Here is a 22,497-nt window from a genome sequence, read left to right as displayed (position 1 = left end):
TGAACAAATATAGAGCTTGAAACAAAAATACATACTCAAGTATTTTAAAAGATATACTTTAATAATAATTCTGTAAATGATTCATCCTGTGTGATGCTAAAGTTAAAACTACATTTAAATAGCTTGATGGCAAAGTTAGATTTCAAGGCCGAGTGTTTAAGTCCATTTAGACTATTCACAGAACCAAGTCTTCATTGTCTGACTTCCTTTCTCCACCTCCATTTTCTCCAGGCACTTTGCAGCATTGCTCGACCCATCAACCACGTGATTGTAAAATTACGTTTGTACCATTCCCTGATTGAAGGAATATGGAAAAAATATATATAGTCACTTGTTAGACAACACTCAGTATGTTACACATAATTTCGGCAGTAAACTGTGGAGTAAATACAATTCTGAACAATCCTTTCTGCCTTTGTGGTGCACAAATATTTTTACTTATAACCTGTCAACAATAATAACATCATGATTACGGTGGGGTTAAAATGAAGAACTTTGAACAGAGTCTCAAACTTTAAAACCTATTTTATTGACCTCTATTTATTTCCACATGATTATTGTTCACCTCAGCACAATTTACTTCTGGTGGGACACCTGGACAGAAGAAATGGGCTTCCTTACAATTCCTGGTCAGTTTTATTCTTCACTCTGGAATGTAACCTTACAATACTACAGAAATGCTCTACTTACGAAATATGCCGAGGCTTTCAGATTTATGGGGCAGGCTTTAATATTGATGGGTACATGTAGGTTGTGAAGACAGGGGTTATTTATTTTAATCACTATAGATACACCTATATATAATCACCGAATGATTGATTACAGTAACATTATTCCTTGTGCCCTGGAATTATATTTCAATATAGTCTATTATCCTCCTTCATAAACTCGATCCAGCAATTACATTACACACACTATTTTAAAAAACAAATCGGTAGGTTTACTTACTTATTGTAGTTCACATGCTTTTTGTAGTTTGTTTCAAGGAATTCCTTATAAAATTCAGCCATCTCTTCTGCACTCAGAGTGTATTTTCTCCCTGAAAATTTAAAATGATCAATTAAAATCATAATCATTGTGTAGTATATGTGATTTCATGGTAAGCGGTTATGAAACTTAACTGCCTTGATGAGTAAAAAGCATTCCACAGACATTTAGCAACTAGAAACATTTATCATTTATTCTTAGCTGATCATTTTATTAAACACAAACAAAGACATACAAAAAGATAAACTGTTTCAATTCACACTATTCCATTTTAGGTGTCAGGACATTTTTTTTCCAATTGAAAATAGCAAATGAGCAACTTTTGTCTGATTAGCCATTTCATTAAAATTCTTACAATTTTCTTCTCACGTCACTGAGTATGAAGATAAGCATTCTCTTATTTTTGTTAAGATGATATGTTTTGAAACAGGTTTATTATTGCTTCATTGTAAATGATCAAGTCAGAAACTACACAATTATTTGAAAAAGAGGAATATATATATTACAGGTGTGGATATATATGGATGTGTGGAAAGGACAGAGGAATAAGATTAGAGTAGATCAATCCAGTTGCACAGCTGGCACACATGATAAAATGATGTCGAGCGGTGTTCATTCGTCCGTTGTCGTGGCGTCTGCATGGTTTCCCCAATGTACCATGCCTCAGGACATCCTTTCCTGCAGCGCATCAGGTAGACAATAATAGGTACCTGTGTTTAACACTCCCTCCACCCACATTGTCTGTACCTTTAAGACCTGGCTGGCTTTAGGGATTCGCATTCTAATCAGTATTCTGTAACTTGATGTTGTGTCTCTGTGCACTGTTTGAGAGCACATTTCCATTCCATCTGACGAAGGAGCAGCGCTCCGAAAGCTTATGGTATTTGCTACCAAATAAACCTGTTGGACTTTTAACCTGGTGTTGTGAGACTTCTTACACATGATAAAACACAGGACAACTAGCCCAATTTTTGACTCCATGTTCTTTCACTCTGGTGCAATACAATAGATACCTAAATTCATCACATTGCTGGAAAATGACAGTTGTCTGCTCTGTAAAATTTGTACTTAAACTGAAGCATCATAATAGAAAAAGGATTGTTTTGTAACTGCTAAATCTCATGTATTTAACATTTTCAGCTTTGTGAAAAATATTCCTTATTAGTGACAATTCAATTTAAATGGTATACTTCTCCTCCCCCCCCCCACCCACCACCACAACCACCACCACCCCCATTAATGCTTAAAAAGATACTTAATTTCAGTTGTGTCCTGGGTGTAATCACTGGTGTCTGGAATTCCCAATAGATGTGAAAAAAAAAATCACAACTGCTGAGTAGAGACACAACATTACTCCACAGGGAGAAAGCACAGAATATAATCAGGACGCTCTTGCACACCTCCTGGTGGCTAGCTACAGAACATCACTTGAAAAAGATTTGCAGGGTGGATTGCCGGTGAGAACTCTAAAAAGGAAATAGGGATAACCTAAAATTTTTAAAAGTGTTTTTTAAAAAAAAACTAAGGTGGGTGGCCAATGTTTCAATGTTGTACAAAGTTACAGCCTGTTACCAGACAGCAAAACAAATTCTTGGTATTGGAGTTAATGCGGTCCAAAAGCACAAAGATGATCAAAATGGGTTACTGCACGTCAAAGAGTCCAACCTCCACAATACCAAAATGTTGCGGGCTCACATATTAGTCCCCCACATATTTTCCACTAAGAGCTATTACTGCCCAAATTAGGTCCCAATGTTTATGCCAGAAATGCATGAACAGGGTTTGCAACTGAACGATCTGCAGCAATTCAAATAATCTGCATGTGACTGAAAAATATAGAAATTTACAAATGTGAAAAGCCATAGATATGGATTTACCCATCAGTCATTCAACCCAACCTTGTACAGCACCTTATCTTCAGTGATATAATTTATAATCACTTGGTAGCACAGAACTTGAATACTGCTGAAAAAGAGACAAGCTGTCGAAGATCCTGATCTTGCACTCATTTACTGAAGCTCTGACAAAGAGTCATCCAGACTCAAAATGTTGGCTCTATTCTCTCTCCACAGATGCTGTCAGACCTGCTGAAATTTCCCAGCATTTTCTGTTTTTGTTTCAGATTCCAGCATCCACAGTATTTTGCTTTTAGCCAAAGAGACATGCTGTTTGATACGATCTGCACGTTACTGGGACATATGGCCTACCTACCTGGCATCACACTGGCATTGAAATTCATAATGTGGAGATGCCGGCATTGGACTAGGGTAAACACAGTAAGGAGTCTAACAACACCAGGTTAAAGTCCAACAGGTTTATTTGGTAGCAAACGCCACTAGCTTTCGGAGCGCTGCTCCTTCGCCAGGTGAGCGGAAGATCTGAAAGTGAGTGGAAGATTGAAATTCATATACAGCAATACACAGGGTTGACACTAGCTCACAGGATAGCTTTGATGCACCCCATTTCAGCGTCAAGCTTGCACAGTGAGCAGTCCTTATTTACAAAATTGTAGATAAGGCCAATTTTGTAGTGTGTGGTGCTGTAGGAATCCCAGCACATATACTGACCAGCAAAGGTGGGTTTGCAGTAGGCTGGAGCAGAGAATGCATGAGCAGATTTCTCATCTAGCATGTCAAGGGAATGGAGCTCCATTTTAAAGCTGAATTTGAGTGCAGATGGAGCACATTAAAATGTGTAAGGAAACTTTTAAAGGCAGTTGCAGATTCAAATATCGCAAACGTGTCATCTATGTATCAGAAATATGCGAGAGTAGAAGGTTAGGGGTCATTCCATCAAAAACGGGTTTCCTCATAGAAAGCGACGAAAATGTTAGTGAGACCTGGCCCTTGATGGGATCTCATGGCAACACAATCTACTAGTGTCATTAAAGCAGAATTCAACTGTGCGAGTTGCCACGTTCGTAGGATCAATTAATATAGATTCAGGACATGATGGCGTGTCTAGATTGCCATGATATTGTGATGCGGCGCAAATGTCTCTGGCTTCCTTGAGCAGCACATTACAGAGTAGGCTGGCAATATCAAATGTGCACATGGACATGGCATTGTTCTCATGCTGCATTTTCACATTCAAGGCTAACCTAGACATACATATTTGAAAGTTCGAGAAATGATCTGGGATTATTATCCTAAAGAAGCGTGGCTATATTGTCAAAATGCACACTGTTCTCAATGACCCAACAAAATTTGTATCCACCAAGCATGACCACATGCTTCACCTGTTCAAAAGCAAGTTACAAAAACTTTTGTTACACTTGCATGAGAGGGTGTACATATAGGATTCATAATCATGGTTCACCATGTCCACACATGTACGGACTGCCCAAGACACACAAAAGTAACCTTCCATTATGCCCTATCTTATCTATGACTGGTTCCACACATCATAAATTGGCCAAATGGTTAAGTACAACCAGTTAAAATAGAACATAGAACAGTACAGCACAGAACAGGCCCTTCGGCCCACGATGTTGTGCCGAGCTTTATCTTAAACCAAGATCAAGCTATCCCACTCCCTATCATCCTGGTGTGCTCCATGTGCCTATCCAATAACCGCTTAAATGTTCCTAAAGTGTCTGACTCCACTATCACTGCAGGCAGTCCATTCCACACCCCAACCACTCTCTGCGTAAAGAACCTACCTCTGATATCCGTCCTGTATATCCCACCACGAACCCTATAGTTATGCCCCCTTGTAATAGCTCCATCCACCCGAGGAAATAGTCTTTGAACGTTCACTCTATCTATCCCCTTCATCATTTTATACACCTCTATTAAGTCTCCCCTCAGCCTCCTCCGCTCCAGAGAGAACAGCCCTAGCTCCCTCAACCTTTCCTCATATGACCTACGCTCCAAACCAGGCAGCATCCTGGTAAATCTCCTCTGCACTCTTTCCAGCGCTTCCACATCCTTCTTATAGTGAGGTGACCAGAACTGCACACAATATTCCAAATGTGGTCTCACCAAGGTCCTGTACAGTTGCAGCATAACCCCACGGCTCTTAAACTCCAACCCCCTGTTAATAAAAGCTAACACACTATAGGCCTTCTTCACAGCTCTATCCACTTGACTGGCAACCTTTAGAGATCTGTGGATATGGACCCCAAGATCTCTCTGTTCCTCCACAGTCTTCAGAACCCTACCTTTGACCCTGTAATCCACATTTAAATTAGTCCTACCAAAATGAATCACCTCACATTTATCAGGGTTAAACTCCATTTGCCATTTTTCAGCCCAGCTTTGCATCCTATCTATGTCTCTTTGCAGCCTACAACAGCCCTCCACCTCATCCACTACTCCACCAATCTTGGTGTCATCAGCAAATTTACTGATCCACCCTTCAGCCCCCTCCTCTAAGTCATTAATAAAAATCACAAAGAGCAGAGGACCAAGCACTGATCCCTGCGGCACACCGCTAGCAACCTGCCTCCAATCCGAAAATTTTCCATCGACCACCACCCTCTGTCTTCGGTCAGACAGCCAGTTACCTATCCAATCGGCCAACTTTCCCTCTATCCCACACCTCCTCACTTTCATCATAAGCCGACCATGGGGGACCTTATCAAACGCCTTACTAAAATCCATGTATATGACATCAACTGCCCTACCTTCATCAACACACTTAGTTACCTCCTCAAAAAATTCTATCAAATTTGTGAGGCACGACTTGCCCTTCACGAATCCGTGCTGACTATCTCGGATTAATCCGCATCTTTCTAAATGGTCGTAAATCCCATCCCTAAGGACCCTTTCCATCAATTTACCAACCACCGAAGTAAGACTAACCGGTCTATAATTACCAGGGTCATTTCTATTCCCTTTCTTAAACAGAGGAACAACATTCGCCATTCTCCATCCCCGTGGACAGCGAGGACCCAAAGATCAACGCCAAAGGCTCTGCAATCTCATCCCTTGCCTCCCACAGAATTCTAGGATACATTTCATCAGGCCCAGGGGACTTATCGACCTTCAGTTTATTCAAAACTGCCAAGACATCCTCCCTCCGAACATCTATTTCCTCCAGCCTATTAGCCTGTAACACCTTCTCTTCCTCAAAAACATGGCCCCTCTCCTTGGTGAACACTGAAGAAAAGTATTCATTCATCACCTCGCCTATCTCTACTGACTCCATACACAAGTTCCCACTACTGTCCTTGACCGGCCCTAACCTCACCCTGGTCATTCTTTTATTCCTCACATAAGAGTAAAAAGCCTTGGGGTTTTCCTTGATCCGACCCGCCAAGGACTTCTCATGTCCCCTCCTAGCTCTCCTCAGCCCCTTTTTCAGCTCATTCCTTGCTAACTTGTAACCCTCAATCGAGCCATCTGAACCTTGTTTCCTCATCCCTACATAAGCTTCCCTCTTCCTTTTCACAAGACATTCCACCTCTTTTGTGAACCATGGTTCCCTCACTCGGCCATTTCCTCCCTGCCTGACAGGAACATACCTATCAAGGACATCCAGTATTTGTTCCTTGAAAAAGTTCCACTTTTCATTAGTTCCTTTCTCTGACAGTTTCTGTTCCCAACTTATGCCCCCTAATTCTTGCCTAATCGCATCATAATTACCCCTCCCCCAATTGTAAACCTTGCCCTGCCGTACGGCCCTATCCCTCTCCATTGCAATAACAAAAGACACCGAATTGTGGTCACTATCTCCAAATTGCTCTCCCACAACCAAATCTAACACTTGGCCCGGTTCATTTCCCAGTACCAAATCCAATGTGGCCTCACCTCTAGTCGGCCCATCCACATATTGTGTCAGGAAACCCTCCCGCACACACTGCACAAAAACTGCCCCATCCAAACTATTTGACCTACAAAGGTTCCAATCAATATTTGGAAAGTTAAAGTCCCCCATGACAACTACCCTGTGACCCCCACACATATCCATAATCTGCTTAGCAATTTCTTCCTCCACATCTCTATTACTATTTGGGGGCCTATAGTAAACTCCTAGCAACGTGACCGCTCCTTTCCTATTTCTAACTTCAGCCCATATTACCTCAGTGTGCAGATCCCCCACGAAGTGCCTTTCCGCAGCCGTTAAACTATCCTTGATTAACAATGCCACTCCTCCACCTCTTTTACCAGCTTCCCTACACTTACTGAAACATCTATACCCCGGAACGTCCAACAACCATTCCTGTCCTTGTTCTGCCCACGTCTCCGTAATGGCCACAACATCGTAGTCCCAAGTACCAATCCACGCCCCAAGTTCATCTACCTTGTTCCGGATGCTCCTTGCATTGAAGTAGACACACTTCAACCCACCTTCCTGTCTACCAGTACCCACCCTTGACCCTGATACCTTCCCCAATACCTCACCACCCTCACTGACTTCTGGACTACAACTCCCTTTCCCACTCCCCTGACAAATTAGTTTAAACCCCCCTGAAGAGCCGTAACAAATTTCCCTCCGAGGATATTGGTGCCCCTCTGGTTCAGGTGCACCCCGTCCTGTTTGTACAGGTCCCACCTTCCCCAGAACGTGTTCCAATTATCCACGTATCTGAAACCCTCCCTCCTACACCATCCCTGCAACCACATATTTAACTGCACTCTCTCCCTGTTCCTCAACTCGCTATCACGTGGTACCGGCAACGTACCAGAGATGACCACATGTTTCGTCTTGGCTCTCAGCTTCCAGCCCAGCTCCAGAAATTCCTGCTTTAAATCCCCGTCCCTTCTCTTACCTATGTCATTGGTACCAATGTGCACCACGACTTGTGACTGTTTCCCCTCCCCCTTCAGAATCTGGAAAACACGGTCTGAGACATCACGGACCTTGGCATCCGGTAGGCAACATACCATCCGTGAGTCTCTTTTGCTGCCACAGAACCTCCTATCTATCCCTCTAACTAACGAGTCCCCAATAACTATCGCCCTCCCGCTCTCCCCCTTTCCCTCCCGAGCCACAGAGACGGACACAGTGCTGGAGATCCTCTCACTGCGGCTCCCCACTGGTATGTCATCCCCCTCAACCGTATCCAAAGCGGAATACTTGTTGCTAAGGGGAACGACCACCGGGGATCCCTGCACGGACTGCTTCCTCCCAGCCCCTCTCACCGTCACCCATCTGTTTTCAATCCTCGGAGTAACTGTATCCCTAAAGCTTCTGTCTATGGCCATCTCTGCGTCCCTGATGATTCTAAGTTCATCCAACTCCAGCTCCAGTTCCCTAACGCGGTTTTGGAGGAGCTGCAGATGGGTGCACTTCCCACAGGTGTAATCAGTAGGGACACTGTCGTCGTCCCTCACCTCAAACATAGTGCAAGAGGAACATTGCACTGCCTGCACACCCATCCCCTCTAGATACCTTGCCAGTACCAGGTAGAAAGTGCAAAAATGAATTCAACTCACCCCTACTCGCCCTTTCAGCCTAAGCCCTGTGAGCCAAAGTCTTATAGCTCACACTCTGCTTCCCACACACTCCACTGCCCGCTCCCGACACTGCCCGCTGTATACTGCAGCCTACCTTTTATACTTCACGCGCTTAAAAAACCCTTCCCAGACTCCTTTGCTGCCCACTTCTAGTTTTCACTTTAAACTTGAAAAATTGCTGTTAAAGTAAAGGCCAAAAAAATACACACACTAGCTGACTAATTAAATAAATAAACAATTCAATTAATCTCTCACCAGCACTGCTGCCTTCAATCACCCCTCTCAGCTTGCTCCAGTGGATCAATGAGGGGGAACCTCCCAGGTAACTGACTTTTAAAGTTAAAATAAAAACCCTTCCCAGACTCCTTTGCTGCCCACTTCTAGTTTTCACTTTAAACTTGAAAAACTGCTGTTAAAGTAAAGGCCAAAAAAATACACACACTAGCTGACTAATTAAATAAATAAACAATTCAATTAATCTCTCACCAGCACTGCTGCCTTCAATCACCCCTCTCAGCTTGCTCCAGTGGATCAATGAGGGGGAACCTCCCAGGTAACTGACTTTTAAAGTTAAAATAAAAACCCTTCCCAGACTCCTTTGCTGCCCACTTCTAGTTTTCACTTTAAACTTGAAAAACTGCTGTTAAAGTAAAGGCCAAAAAAATACACACACTAGCTGACTAATTAAATAAATAAACAATTCAATTAATCTCTCACCAGCACTGCTGCCTTCAATCACCCCTCTCAGCTTGCTCCAGTGGATCAATGAGGGGGAACCTCCCAGGTAACTGACTTTTAAAGTTAAAATAAAAACCCTTCCCAGACTCCTTTGCTGCCCACTTCTAGTTTTCACTTTAAACTTGAAAAACTGCTGTTAAAGTAAAGGCCAAAAAAATACACACACTAGCTGACTAATTAAATAAATAAACAATTCAATTAATCTCTCACCAGCACTGCTGCCTTCAATCACCCCTCTCAGCTTGCTCCAGTGGATCAGTTTTAAGTGAGTATTCCATACACATTGAATGATTCCTTCGCTTTTGCAAAGGTTGCTTGCTGTGTATACTGTGAGCCCTGACAATACTTTGACAATAGTTATGCTATAGGCTTATGCTGCAGAACTTACCGTGTCTCTAGCCAAGCTGTTCCAGTATAGCTACAAAACTGACATCTCGCCGGCAATGTGGAAAATTGCTCAGGTATGTCCTGTACACAAGAAACAGGACAAATCCAACGTGGCCAATTAATGCCCCAACAGTCTACTTTCAACCATCAGTAAAGTGATGAAAGGGGTCATCAATAGCGCTATCAAGTGGCACTTGCTTAGCAATAATCTGCTCACTGATGCTCAGTTTGGGTTCCGCCAGGGTGACTCAGCTCCTGACCTCACTACAGCCTTGGTTCATGGACAAAACAGCTGAATTCCAGAGGTGAGGTGAAATTGACTGCCCTTGACATCAAGACAGCATTTGACTGAGTGTGGCATTAAGGAGCAAAATTGGAGTCAATGGGAATTAGGGGGAAAACCTTCCACTGGTTGGAGTCATACCTGGCACAAAGGAAGACGATTGTGGTTTTGGAAGTCAGTCACTGCAATTCCCGGGACATCACTGTGGGAGTTCCTCAGGATAATATCCTAGGCCCAACTATCTTCAGCTGCTTCATTAATGACCTCCCCTCAATTATAAGATCAGAAGGGGGGGAACGTTCACTAATCTCTGCACAATGTTCAATACCATTTGCGACTCCTCAGATACTGAAGCAGTCCATGCCCAAATGCAACAAGACCTGGACAATATCCAAGCTTGGGCTGACAAGTGGCAAGTAACATTTGGACCCTACAAGTGTCAGGTAATGACCATCTCCAACAAGAGAGAATCTAACCTTGAAATTCAATGGCATTACCATAGCTGAATCCTGCACTAATAACATCCTGGATGTTACCGTTGACCTGAAAATGAATTGGACTAACCATATAAATATTCAGGTTACATGAGCAGATCAGAGGTTGGGAATCCTGTAGTGTATAACTCACCTCCTAACTCCCAAAAGTCTGTCCACCATCTACTAGACACAAGTGAGGAGCGTGTTGCCTTATGGTGTATATATACTCTCCAATTGCCTGGATAAGTGCAGTCCCAACAACACTCAAGACGGTCAACACCATCCAGGACAAAGTAGCTGCTTGATTGGTACCCCTTCCACAAACATTCACTCCCTCCACCACCAACAAATAGTGGCAGCAGTGTTTACTATCCTTGTGTCATCAGCAAATTTAACAACCATACCTTCAGTCTTTTCATCCAAGTCATTTATATAAATTGTAAAGTTGAAGCATTAGCACTGATCCCTGTGGCACACCACTCATCATATCTTACCAACCAGAAAAAAACTCATTTATACCAGCTCTCTGTTTCCGAGCTAATTTTCAATAAAAGCCAATATGTTACTTCCTACACCATGAGCTCACCAAGGCTCATTAGGCAGCACCTTCTAAACCCACGACCACTAGGGACAAGAGCAATCGATAGCTGGGAACACCACCACCTGGAAGTTCCCCTCCAGGCCACTCACCATCCAGACTTAAAAATGTATCACCATTCCTTACCAAACTACAGACTAGCATCCAGCTTTTTAACTACACTGTGTTTTGACCATATATAACTAAAACTTGCAAGATTCAGAACATAATGTCTAACATCAGGTGTGATCCTGCAGTTGGGCACTATTTGCTGAACAATTCCAAGTGTGCTAATTAAATGAACAACCAATTTAACATTATCAGTCGGGCTCATAATGTAGCTCAGTTATGCTTGCTGAAAGCTACATATAGTCATATGCAGGAACCTATCCTCTGTAGGCAAAAGGAATATGTCCAGACATTGCACCTTCTTCGAATAAACAAAAGCATGGAGGACAATAGCTGCCTGGTGGATTTGCCATGACAACGTCTCAATCAATCAAGAGTTGACTTGGGCAACCAATTAGCACCAGTTTTCACATGCAGCGTAAACTGTTGTTACCTTTTAAAATTTGGCATTCTTGTGTCTAACCTGATAAGTCCCAGTCAAAAAGCTTTGACAGCATGCCTCTTTTTTCAGCAATACTGATATAATTAAGTTCAATGCACATCTTCTTCCTTCACAATAGAAGTTCTACTTAAGGATGCAGTACTTACAATTGGACACATTAATTAAAACCTATCAAGGCACCTAATTGAAATTGAAAATTAGAATAGTTTACTCACCTTCCTCATCTCTTAATCCCATTCCTTTTGCCTTTAAGCTGGAGTGTATGAAGTTCTCTCTCTCCTGGAAAGTAGTGAATAACATTTTACAAAATGCAGACAGCTATATAGCCCAGAGCTTTTGCAATTACATCAAATTTTGAATTTAGCAGTGATATCCCTCAAAATTTGTACTTGTAAAGAGTCAATATAGAATATTGTGTGCAGTCAACTCCTGCTGTCCATGGGGGTTCCATTCCTGCAAATTCCCAAACTATGAATTTGCAAACAGGGACCTTACACATGTGCTGAGTTGGCATATGCACAGTGCACATTTTCTAAGTGGGAAAGATGAGAGTTTAGTTGTCTAAATCATGAATGGGTGAAGTTTTGGGGCTGTGAACTGTGCTTACACATACAACTACGTAGAAAACTCACTTACAATACATTAGCATTGGGAATATTATAAGTACAGTACTGCATAAACCTTGATGAAACATGAATGGTTCAAAACCAGTATTTCAGAATAAGTAAACAATGGTAGCTTGGTGCTTTACAAATATAAGTGGTTACCAAATGTAAATTGTCCAAATAATCAAATATGAAAATAAGGTAATCCATGCAGAAAGAGTGTTTTACAGTATAAATGACACGGCAGCTATCCAAAGAACAAAGAAAATTACAGCACAGGAACAGGTCCTTTGGCCCTCCAAGCCTGCACCGACCATGCTGCCTGACTTAACTAAAACCCCCTATTAATAGAGGAATAGAATCCCTCTATTCCCATCTCATTCATGTACTTGTCAAGATGCCCCTTAAAAGTCACTACCGTATCCGCTTCCACTACCTTCCCCGGCAACGTGTTCCAGGCACCCACTACTCTGTAAAAAATCTGCCTCGTACATCTCCTTTAAGCCTTGCCCCTTAAACCTGTGCCCCCTAGTAATTGACTCTTCCACCCTGGGAAAAAGTTTCTGACTATCCAGTCTGTCCATGTTTCTCATAATCTTGTAGACTTCTACCAGGTCTCCCCTCAACCTCCGTCACTCCAGTGAGAACAAACCAAGTTTCTCCAACCTCTCCTCATAGCTAATGCCCTCCATACCAGGCAAGATCCTGATAAATCTTTTCTGTACCCTCTCCAAAGCCTCCAGATCCTTCTGGTAGTGTGATGACCAGAATTGAACACTATATTCCAAGTGCGGCCTCAATAAGGTTCTATAAAGCGTCAACATGACTTGCCAATTTTTAAACTCAATACCCCGGCCGATGAAGGCAAGCATGCCGTATGCCGCCTTGACTACCTTCTCCACCTGCATTGCCACTTTCAGTGACCCGTGTACCTGTACACTCAGGAGCAAAGGGATCTAAGGGTTCTGCCATTTACTGTATATTTCCTATCTGTATTAGACCTTCCAAAATACATTACCTCACGTTTGTCCGAATTAAACTCCATCTGCCATCTTTCCGCCCAAGTCTCCTACTGATCTATATCCTGCTGTATCCTCTGATGGTCCTCATCGCTATCCACAAATCCACCAACCTTTGTGTCGTCTGCAAACTTACTAATCAATCCAGTTACATTTTCCTCCAAATCATTTATATATATATTACAAACAGCAACGGTCCCAGCACTGATCCCTGAGGAACACCACTTGTCACAGCCCTCCATTCAGAAACACACCCTTCCACTGCTACCCTCTGTCTTCTTTGACCGAGCCAGTTTTGTATCCACCTTGCCAGCTCACCTCTGATCCCATGCGACTTCACCTTCTGCACCAGTCTGCCGTGAGGGACCTTGTCAAAGGCCTTACTGAAGTCCATGTAGACAACATCCACTGCCCTCCCCTCATCAATCACCTTCGTCACTAGGACTAGATCAATAGCAATGGAAGAAATGTAAGCAACAAAAAGTTTTTATGAGACTAATAACTTTTTTTTAAAACAAGGAAGGAATCTCTACGTCAACAACAGAATGAAAACTCCCCTCTGGTGGGCTCAGGCACCACTTCAACAGGAGTATTGGTTATTGTCCACTCCTCAATCCCTCGTACTTCCTGCCATCAGTATTCTGTCCTTTCCAACTGTATAACACATACCATAACAGTCTCTGCTCTATTCTCAGAGATATTATTCAACACCAGGATCTGTTAAAAGATTGCCAAACAGAAAACTGTTCCATTCAGAAACAGCCATACTTGTCTTCTCTTTGCACAAATTCTAAACAGTGAAACAGAAAAAAAAGGCTTGACCCACTGCAATTATCTTTCTATTTATGCTTTGCTTCTTACCTGTTCATCCCCATGACATCAAGGTCACCTGGGCAGAGCATTTCTTGGAAACTAATTATGTCATAATCAGGAAATCAATTAACCCTTTTTCAAAATACTCCCCAGTCCACTTTTCCTAAGGCGAGCTCAGGGAGGACAGAAACCTCCTGTGGGGCAGAAGGGCAAAAGCTCGCTTGATCTGGATTTTCAGTACGAATACAGACCGTGAAAACGGGGCCTCACGATCCTTCTGACCTTTTGGGTTTTAAGCGGGAGGTGTCAGAAAAGTTACCACAGGGATACCTGGCTTGTGGCAGTCAAGCGTTCATAGCGATCCTTCGATGTCGGTTCTTCCTATCATTGTGAAGCAGAATTCACCAAGCGTTGGATTGTTCACCCACTAAAAGGGAACGTGAGCTAGGTTTAAACCGTTGTGAGACAGGTTAGTTTTACCCTACTGATGATTACAAAGTGTTGTTGCAATAGTAATCCTGCTCAGTACAAGGGGAACCGCAGGTTTGGACATTTGGTGTGTGTGCTTGGCTGAGGAGCCAATGGTGCGAAGCTACAATCTGTGGGATTATGACTGAACGCCTCTAAGTCAGAATCCCGCCTAAAAGTAACGACACCCTAGTGTTGCGGATCACTGATTGGTTTGGGATAGCCGACTCTGGTCGGTGCAGAGTGCCGCTCGATTCAGGGCTGGAGTGCGGCCGGATGGGCGCCGCCTCTCTCCTGTTAACACACAGCATGTTCGTTGGGAATGTGGTGCTAAAATATTCGTAGACGACCTGATTCTGACTCAGGGATTCATATGTAACAGAGCAGCTACCGCATTGCAATCTATTGGAAGTCATCCCTCGAACCAAGCTTTTGTAAAAAAAACAAAAGATGTCCCCAGGTCCACTTTGTTCTTAAAGAGGAATCACACAATACAGAAAATTCAGACTTTTTCCAACATGTAGGTCATCATATTTGAAAAGACTGCAAGCCGTGGCAAATACAAACAGCTGAGGGAACTGATCAAGTACAATCAGTGCTCTTTTCTATCTAAACTAAGAAGATGGCAGTTCGGGAGGGGTTTTTTTTGGGAGCAGCTAGGGAAAGTTGAGAACATTGAGGAAAAAGTGAAAAATATATTGAAATAAACTTGAGCCCCACTTCGGTAAGTGCAATGTAAGTACACTCTCATTGTGCTGAGTATTTACTATTGATACAAAGATTGTAAACCTGATAATCATGTCTCTTCCTCTGGAGTCAGTTGGAAAGAAATGCACAGATCCAGATGCCCAACTCTTCTATCAGAATTTCTCATTTCCCATAGAAATAACTGTCCAAACTGGATCACTTACACAATTAAATTCCCTCCCAGCTTCCATCTTGAGCATGTGAATGTCCCATGGTGCATTCTCAGAGATTGTATCCCAGAGTGTCCCTAGATGCAGCGTGGGGAGTGTAATTAGTTGCATAGTAGTGGTTCTTGGTTTTGGTAGCACTGGAGTGATTTGCTGTACTCAGAAGACGGGAGATGAAATACAAGATTTGGGTCATTGTTGCATTTAATTTTTGTCAGTAAAGTGAAGGAGGAAGGTCCCAGCATCCCAGATCTGGTAACACTGGTTTATAACTTCCTGAAAAATATCTACTCTGCAATCATTAAATGTAGAATTTGCGACTAGTTGTTCAAAGATATACTGTGTATGCATGTACATGCAATTTAACCATTTAATATTGCACAAAAAGAGAATATGGAGATGAAATGAGGCAGAAACATTTGAACTCCCACAGAAGTGGACAGAGTAAAATAAATTTACAGGTTCTAAAATCAATATTTCTAAGATTTTATGAGCAACGATTTTAGGTGGTGCCAATATTTGGAAACAAGTCACCAAATTCTTATCAAAACAAAATAATAAATTCAATTTTCAGGCTTTAAATGGTTCAAGTTATTTCTTTATTTTTTTAATGGACCACAAGCAGCCATTTGCTGCAATAGTGGCATGATAATTATCTACATTGGAAGAATATGGCAAAATTATGAGACAACAAATGATTCCCTTCAGAATAAACAGAGTCGTATCAATTTACAGATTTTACTACTTCCTGATATGTGTCATGTAGCAATGGTGATTGCAGCAGGTTAGTTAATTACGTGCAGTGCTAAAGCACCAGGAATTTGGAGGAATAGGAGGCATCAAAATACACGAACATAAATATGTTGCAAATGTATTATTTTAGATCAGCTTGTAATTGTTTTAAAATCATTTTAATTTTAATTGTAGTGCAGAAGACAGTTCAGGTTAACAAACAGAAGTAGGTGAGAGAGAAAGTTGGCAGTGACATCTAGAATCGGAAATAGATTGGTAAAGGAGATTTTACAACATTACCCATTCACTATAAAGTGGACCTAAATGTCTCTCTGAGAGGCAATATAATGGCATAGGGAGTAAATATGACAAGAAAAGTATTTGCAGTCCAAAGATTTTTAAAATTAGGAAATAATGAGGTAGTAATGGTTAAGAGGTGACTTAATAGAGGCATACAAGATGATCAGAGGATTAGATAGGGTGGACAGTGAGAGCCTTTTTCCTCGGATGGTGATGGCTAGCATGAGGGGACATAGCTTTAAATTGAGGGGCGATAGATATAGGACAGATGTCAGAGGTAGGTTCTTTACTCAGAGAGTAGTAAGGGCGTGGAATGCCCTGCCTGCAACAGTAGTGGACTCGCCAACATTAAGGACATTTAAATGGTCATTGGATAAACATATGGATTATATTGGAATAGTGTAGGTTAGATGGGCTTTAGATTGGTTTCACAGGTCGGCGCAACATCGAGGGCCGAAGGGCCTGCACTGCGCTGTAATGTTCTACAAATTGTGAACATAGCTTCACATACTCTTAATGCAGGAATGGTCAGTTTACCAAACATTTGGTACTGACGTTCACAATAAGAAATCTAGTTTTTTTTCTTTTTAAATTCAAAGGGCATATAGGACAGAATGTCAGTTTATTTGAGTGCAACGTAACACATCCCTTGGCTGTAACTGGTGTATGCTGGAGATGCTAGCGGACCCAAGAGACTTCAGTCCCGGGCCCGCTAATGATAGGGTACTCACGATTTCAATATTTACATCAGTTCCACGCCGCTTTCTGGCACGGATCTGATTACTCCAAAAATTTTGGAGCTGGAGACACGCGGAGGACGAGGCGCCCAGTGGGGAGCTGACTAACCGACCTCCGCTGCTGTCTCTTGGCCCGTCGTGCTGCTAGAGGACTGCAGCAGGCTGGGAGAATCGCCCCCATTATTTTAGAAGTAGAACAATTGCAAGTTCTAACTGACATGATCAAGTCCTTTGCTTCTTATAATCCTCTACACAATGCCCAATGAAGTTTAGAATAATGAGATGATGTTTTTGAGAAATATAAGATCTCAAGGGGACTTGATAGGGTGGATACCAGGAGGTTGTTTCTTCTTGCGGGAGAGACTAGAACTAGGGGACACAGTTTAAAAATAAAAGGTCTCCCTTTGAAGACAGAGATGAAGAGAACTATTTTTCTCTCAGAGTCATTATTCTGTAGAATTCTCTTCCCCAGAAGGCAATGGATGCTGGCCATTGAGTTTATTCAATGCTGAGTTAGATTTTTGATAGACAAATGAGTCTAGGGGCAGCCAGGAAGGTGGAGTTGAGACCACAATCAGATCAGCCATGATTTTATTGAATGGCGGAGCAGGCTCAAAGAGCCAAATGACTGACACCAACTCCTAAGTCCTCTGTTCCAGTTTTTGGTTGTTTGACTGATCAATGCTGATTTCTCAGATCATAGAGTACTATTGATATCAAAGAACGCAAAACAAATAATAAAATATTGTACTGGTGCAACAATAATAGGGTAGCACAGTGGTTAGCACTGCTGCCTCACAGCGCCAGGAACCCGGGTTCAATTCCGGCCTTGGGTCACTGTCTGTGTGGAGTTTGCACATTCTCCTTGCGTCTGCGTGGGTTTCCTCCGGGTGCTCCGGTTTCCTCCCACAGTCCAAAGATGTGCAGGTTAGGTGGATTGGCCATGCTAAATTGACCCTAATGTTAGGGATTAGCAGGGTAAATATGTGGGATTACGGGAATAGGGCCTGGGGTGGGACTGTGGCTGGTGCAGACTCAATGGGCCGAATGGCCTCCTTCTGCACTGTAGAGATTCTATGGGAACAAAAAAGGAAGGCTGTGATGGGAATAGGACCATTCAGGGGTAGACAGGATAACCCGAAACATGACAATGAATGATGAGAAGAACAATGATATAAGTGTATTTAAATAAAAATGAGGATGCACTTAATTAACTAAACATTGAATAAATTAAACCCCTAGTTTGGATGGATGGCATCTGTGTATGTTTTAAAAACCGTAAGAAGTCTCACAACACCAGGTTAAAGTCCAACAGGTTTATTTGGTAGCAAAAGCCACTAGCTTTCGGAGCGCTGCTCCTTCATCAGGTAAGTGGGAGTTCTGTTCACAAACAGGGCATATAAAGACACAAACTCAATTTACAATTTACAATTGAGTGTGTGTCTTTATATGCCCTGTTTGCGAACAGAACACCCACTTACCTGATGAAGGAGCTGTGCTCCAAAAGCTAGTGGCTTGTGCTATCAAATAAACCTGTTGGACTTTAACCTGGTGTTGTGAGACTTCTTACTGTGTTTACCCCAGTCCAACGCCGGCACCTCCACATTATGTTTTAAAAATCCAGGAAAGAAACAGTAGAGGCATTTCTATACATATTTAATAATTTGTTAGAAAAGGGTGAAGTGCCAGAGAACTGACAGATAGCTAACAGGATTCCTCTATTTAAGAAGGGGGTCAAATATGCCCAGAGAATTATCGGCCAGTCGGCTTAACACCGGTGGCAGGAAAAACAACGGAATCCCTACTAAAGGAAAGAATAGAATATCCAGAAAAAAGATATATAATATCAAATATGAAGTTAGCATGGATTTCAAAAGGGAAGATCCTGCGAGACCAACCTTATTGGATTTTTTGATGAGGTAACAGAGAGATTATGGTAATGCAGTAGATGCAATTTATCTGGACTTTCAGAAGGTTATTGATAAAATGCCTCATAATAGCCTAATGAATAAGGTCAGCGCATGAGGAGTCGGGGACAAGTGGCAGAATGGATTATTAACTGGTTTCAAGGCAGAAAGCAGAGAGTAAAGGGTAGATATGTGGAGTCACAGAAGTGATGTTCCACAAGAATCAATGTTGGAACCACTGCCGGTCACAATCTACATGAATGATGCGTGTGCGTGCATGTGATGGAATAGTCAATTCTGAAGATTGCAATATATTTCAGGGGACCATTAATAAGCTTGCACATCAGCATTCTAATGAGCAAATTAATTTCATTCAGATAAATGTGAGGTAGTACAGGTACAGTGTCTAAAATCTGGCTATCCAAAAATGGATAGTGCTGCATTAGCACACTGGACTAGTTATTGGCTTTCTGCGCCAGTCTTTTCCCGCGCTCCAAGCAACGCTTGGCCCAAACTTGCTTGGCCCGATCTGCCTGACCTGTACTTTGAATCCAACACAGCATACGCATCTGCCTTACTTACCTTTTTTTCTAACATTATGTATTGATATTTCAAACATTAATTTAAAAAACTCAATCACTTCATTTTATGTGTCTCCTTTTAGTTGAATAAGGTTCCAATTTTTTTCTCCAAAAACCAGCAAGATTTGAAATCCAGCACAAAGATGTGAAAAGAGCGTTACACTGATAGATTTAAATGAGGAAAGATAGGAAGAGGCTCGAGTGGATCGTAAACACTGGCATGTTAGGCTGGATGATCTATTTCCGTATCATACATCCTATGTAAATAATGGGAAGACTGCCAAACAGTACCTGTAATAAGTGCATGCTTAAACAGCTCATAATACCCACCTTGTTGAAAGTTATGTTCTGATCAGACCAAAATTTCTGATTCCAATTCTGTGTGCCTATCCTCAAATTCCTCAGCTGCTGTTCCAGTTTGGATTCATTCTTTCGTGAATAAAACTTTATAGGTCTTAGGTTTGAAAATCTATCTGGAGGGCCAACCCAGTCATGGTGCGAGTCTGCAGGAGGCTGAAAATGTGATGTCTGAAAAAGAATAATTTCAGATTAGGTCATTAAAAAATTAACATTTTTCTTCAAGTTAGAGTTAAAACAGTTCAGACTTTAAGACCACACATATTGCAGCCACAATGCACATTTCATGAACATTTGTCTGGAAATTGACAGATCTTTGATGCTTCATATATGACACTTGAATATGCAGCACGGTGGCACAGTGGTTAGCACTGCTAGGGACCCAGGTTCGATTCCCGACTTGGGTCACTGTCTGTGTGGAGTTGCATGTTCGCCCCGTGTCTGTGTGGATTTCCTCCAGGTGCTCCGGTTTTCTCCCACAGTCCAAAAATGTGCGGCTTAGGTGGATTAGCCATACTAAATTGCCCCATAGTGTCAGGGGGACTAGCTAGGGTAAATGCGTGGGGTTATGGGGATAGGGCCTGGGTGAGATTGTTGTCGATGTGGATTTGATGGGCCGAATGGCCTTCTCCTGCACTGTAGGATTCTGTGATTCCATGAATATGTAGGTACAGTGGATACCAGATGTCCTTCTATGTAGGAGTTGTACACAGTCACTTTAGCAAAGCATTTATCAATAGTATGAACTCCAGAACTTTTCCACCAGGCTGAATACAAGAACCCCAAACAAAAACTCAGGCTGAAATCAGTAAGAGGTTCTCTTGTGGAAGATCACAGATGAATTGATTTTTGTTTACCATGTGGAAGCAGAATGGTGACAGTTTTTATGGAGTTTAGACAAGCCATGATTATGGATGATTAGTTGTCCTCTTTGTTTTAAACAAAATTGAAACAGCTTAAACATAGTATTAGCAATTGCTATTAACTCTCCAAAATTGCTTTCAAAGTTGATGTGAGGTACACTGACTTCCAAAAGGCATTTGATACATTGCCACACAATAGACTTCTATTTTTCTCTCCAGGTTCTGCCAAACCTGTTGAGTTTATTCAACATTTTTTGTTTTGTTTCAGACTTCCAACATCCACAGTATTTTGCTTTAATCACCATGAGCTGGCGATGTATGTGTGTGAATCTGCCAACTAATGAGCTTGTGCTGTGACGAAAACTTTTCTATGCTATCCACTCCTGTAGCAGTGCTGCTTAGTATCCGACACAGATCTGGGTTCATAATTCAAATTCTTGTTGACACAGTTTACGAAGGAAAATATAAGTATTTTATTCATTTTAAGTAGAAAGGGGCAGATCCAAGGGGCGAATAAGAGTCAAACTACAGTGGCAGTTCATTTATTGTATTAAAGTTTATTTAACAGTGTCACAAGTAGGCTTACATTAACACTGCAATGAAGTTACTGTGAAAATCCCCTAGTCTCCACACTCCGGCACACACCTGGTGCGGAGAGGGGCGGGTCGGGATGCTGACTTCCTCATGAACCTGCTCCTGGGCCTGGCGAAACGCACCATTTACAGGTCCAGGCAGCGGGCGATCAAGGGGGCCGTCCATCCTGACTGTCAGCCCCTCTACCGCGGCTACATTAGTGGCCAGGTGTCTCTGGAGAGGGAGCATGCGGTGTCCATGGGCACAGTTGGTGCCTTCCGCACCCGTTGGGCACCGCAGGGGTTGGGGGGCGTTATCGACCCTAATAATCACACTATGATTTGATGTTTTTAAATTTCCTTTGTACTTTGATTTTTGTTCGGGCTGTTCCCCCTCCTTTTGGGGAGCTGCCCCTTTTACTTTGTCCCGATTTAATTTGAGTTTGTTTATTTGGTTTGACCTTAAAAGAGGCCACACTCCGGCACCTGTTCGGGTTCACTGAGGGAAAATTTAGCACGGCCAATGCACCTAACCTGCACCCTTTCGGACTGTGGGAGGAAACCGGAGCACCCGGAGGAAACCCATGCAGACTTGGGGAGAACGTGCAGACTCCGCACAGGCAGTGACCTATGCCGGGAATCGAACCCGGGTCCCTGGCACTGTGAGGCAGCAGTGCTAACCACTGTGCCACCCAACATGGTCTGTACCTTTAAGACTTGATTAGCTGTAAAGACTCGCATTCCAATCATTATTCATTATTCTGTAAATTGAGTTTGTGTCTCTGTATGCCCTGTTTGTTAGCAGATCTCCCACTCACCTGACGAAGGAGCAGCGCTCCGAAAGCTAGTGGCGTTTGCTACCAAATAAACCTGTTGGACTTTAACCTGGTATTGTGAGACTCCTTACTGTGTTCACCCAAGTTATCCCAGAGACTGAAAGATGGTTGAAAGTTTCCTCGTTTACCTCGGCACCATTTTCACTCTGATCAGCGGCGCGGTTCGACATTGGACAGCACCTTCCTGTCAACGAGGCGCATTTCTCCGCTTCAGCTCCTTTTACCCGAGCGCCGTGTATTACTCTTCCCCACAGCACCTTTCCGAGACATAGCAGCTGAGGCTTCGACCGACAGGTCATCGCAGCGACAAGTGAGGGAAAAAAAACCCCCTCTGCCTTCTCCAGACCCGTCACATTTTACGGCAATGAGGC

General features: G+C 42.6%; 1 protein-coding gene across 1 annotated transcript; it reads right to left on the bottom strand.

Annotated features, from left to right (window-relative positions):
- Positions 1-46: 46 nt before the first annotated feature.
- On the bottom strand, positions 47-22,497 carry coa8 (cytochrome c oxidase assembly factor 8). The gene is made up of 5 exons (XM_078234065.1): positions 22,255-22,497; positions 19,829-20,026; positions 11,638-11,701; positions 949-1,039; positions 47-294 (listed from the first exon to the last, which is right to left on the bottom strand). The coding sequence occupies exons 1-5, from the start codon at positions 22,423-22,425 to the stop codon at positions 192-194; spliced, it is 627 nt and encodes a 208-aa protein (XP_078090191.1). The 5' UTR covers positions 22,426-22,497; the 3' UTR covers positions 47-191.

The sequence above is a fragment of the Mustelus asterias genome, chromosome 18, assembly GCF_964213995.1.
Source record: "Mustelus asterias chromosome 18, sMusAst1.hap1.1, whole genome shotgun sequence".
NCBI classification, from domain to species: Eukaryota; Metazoa; Chordata; class Chondrichthyes; order Carcharhiniformes; family Triakidae; genus Mustelus; species Mustelus asterias.
The sequence above is the reverse complement of the archived record's forward strand: the minus strand, read 5'-3'. Positions and strand labels throughout refer to the sequence as shown.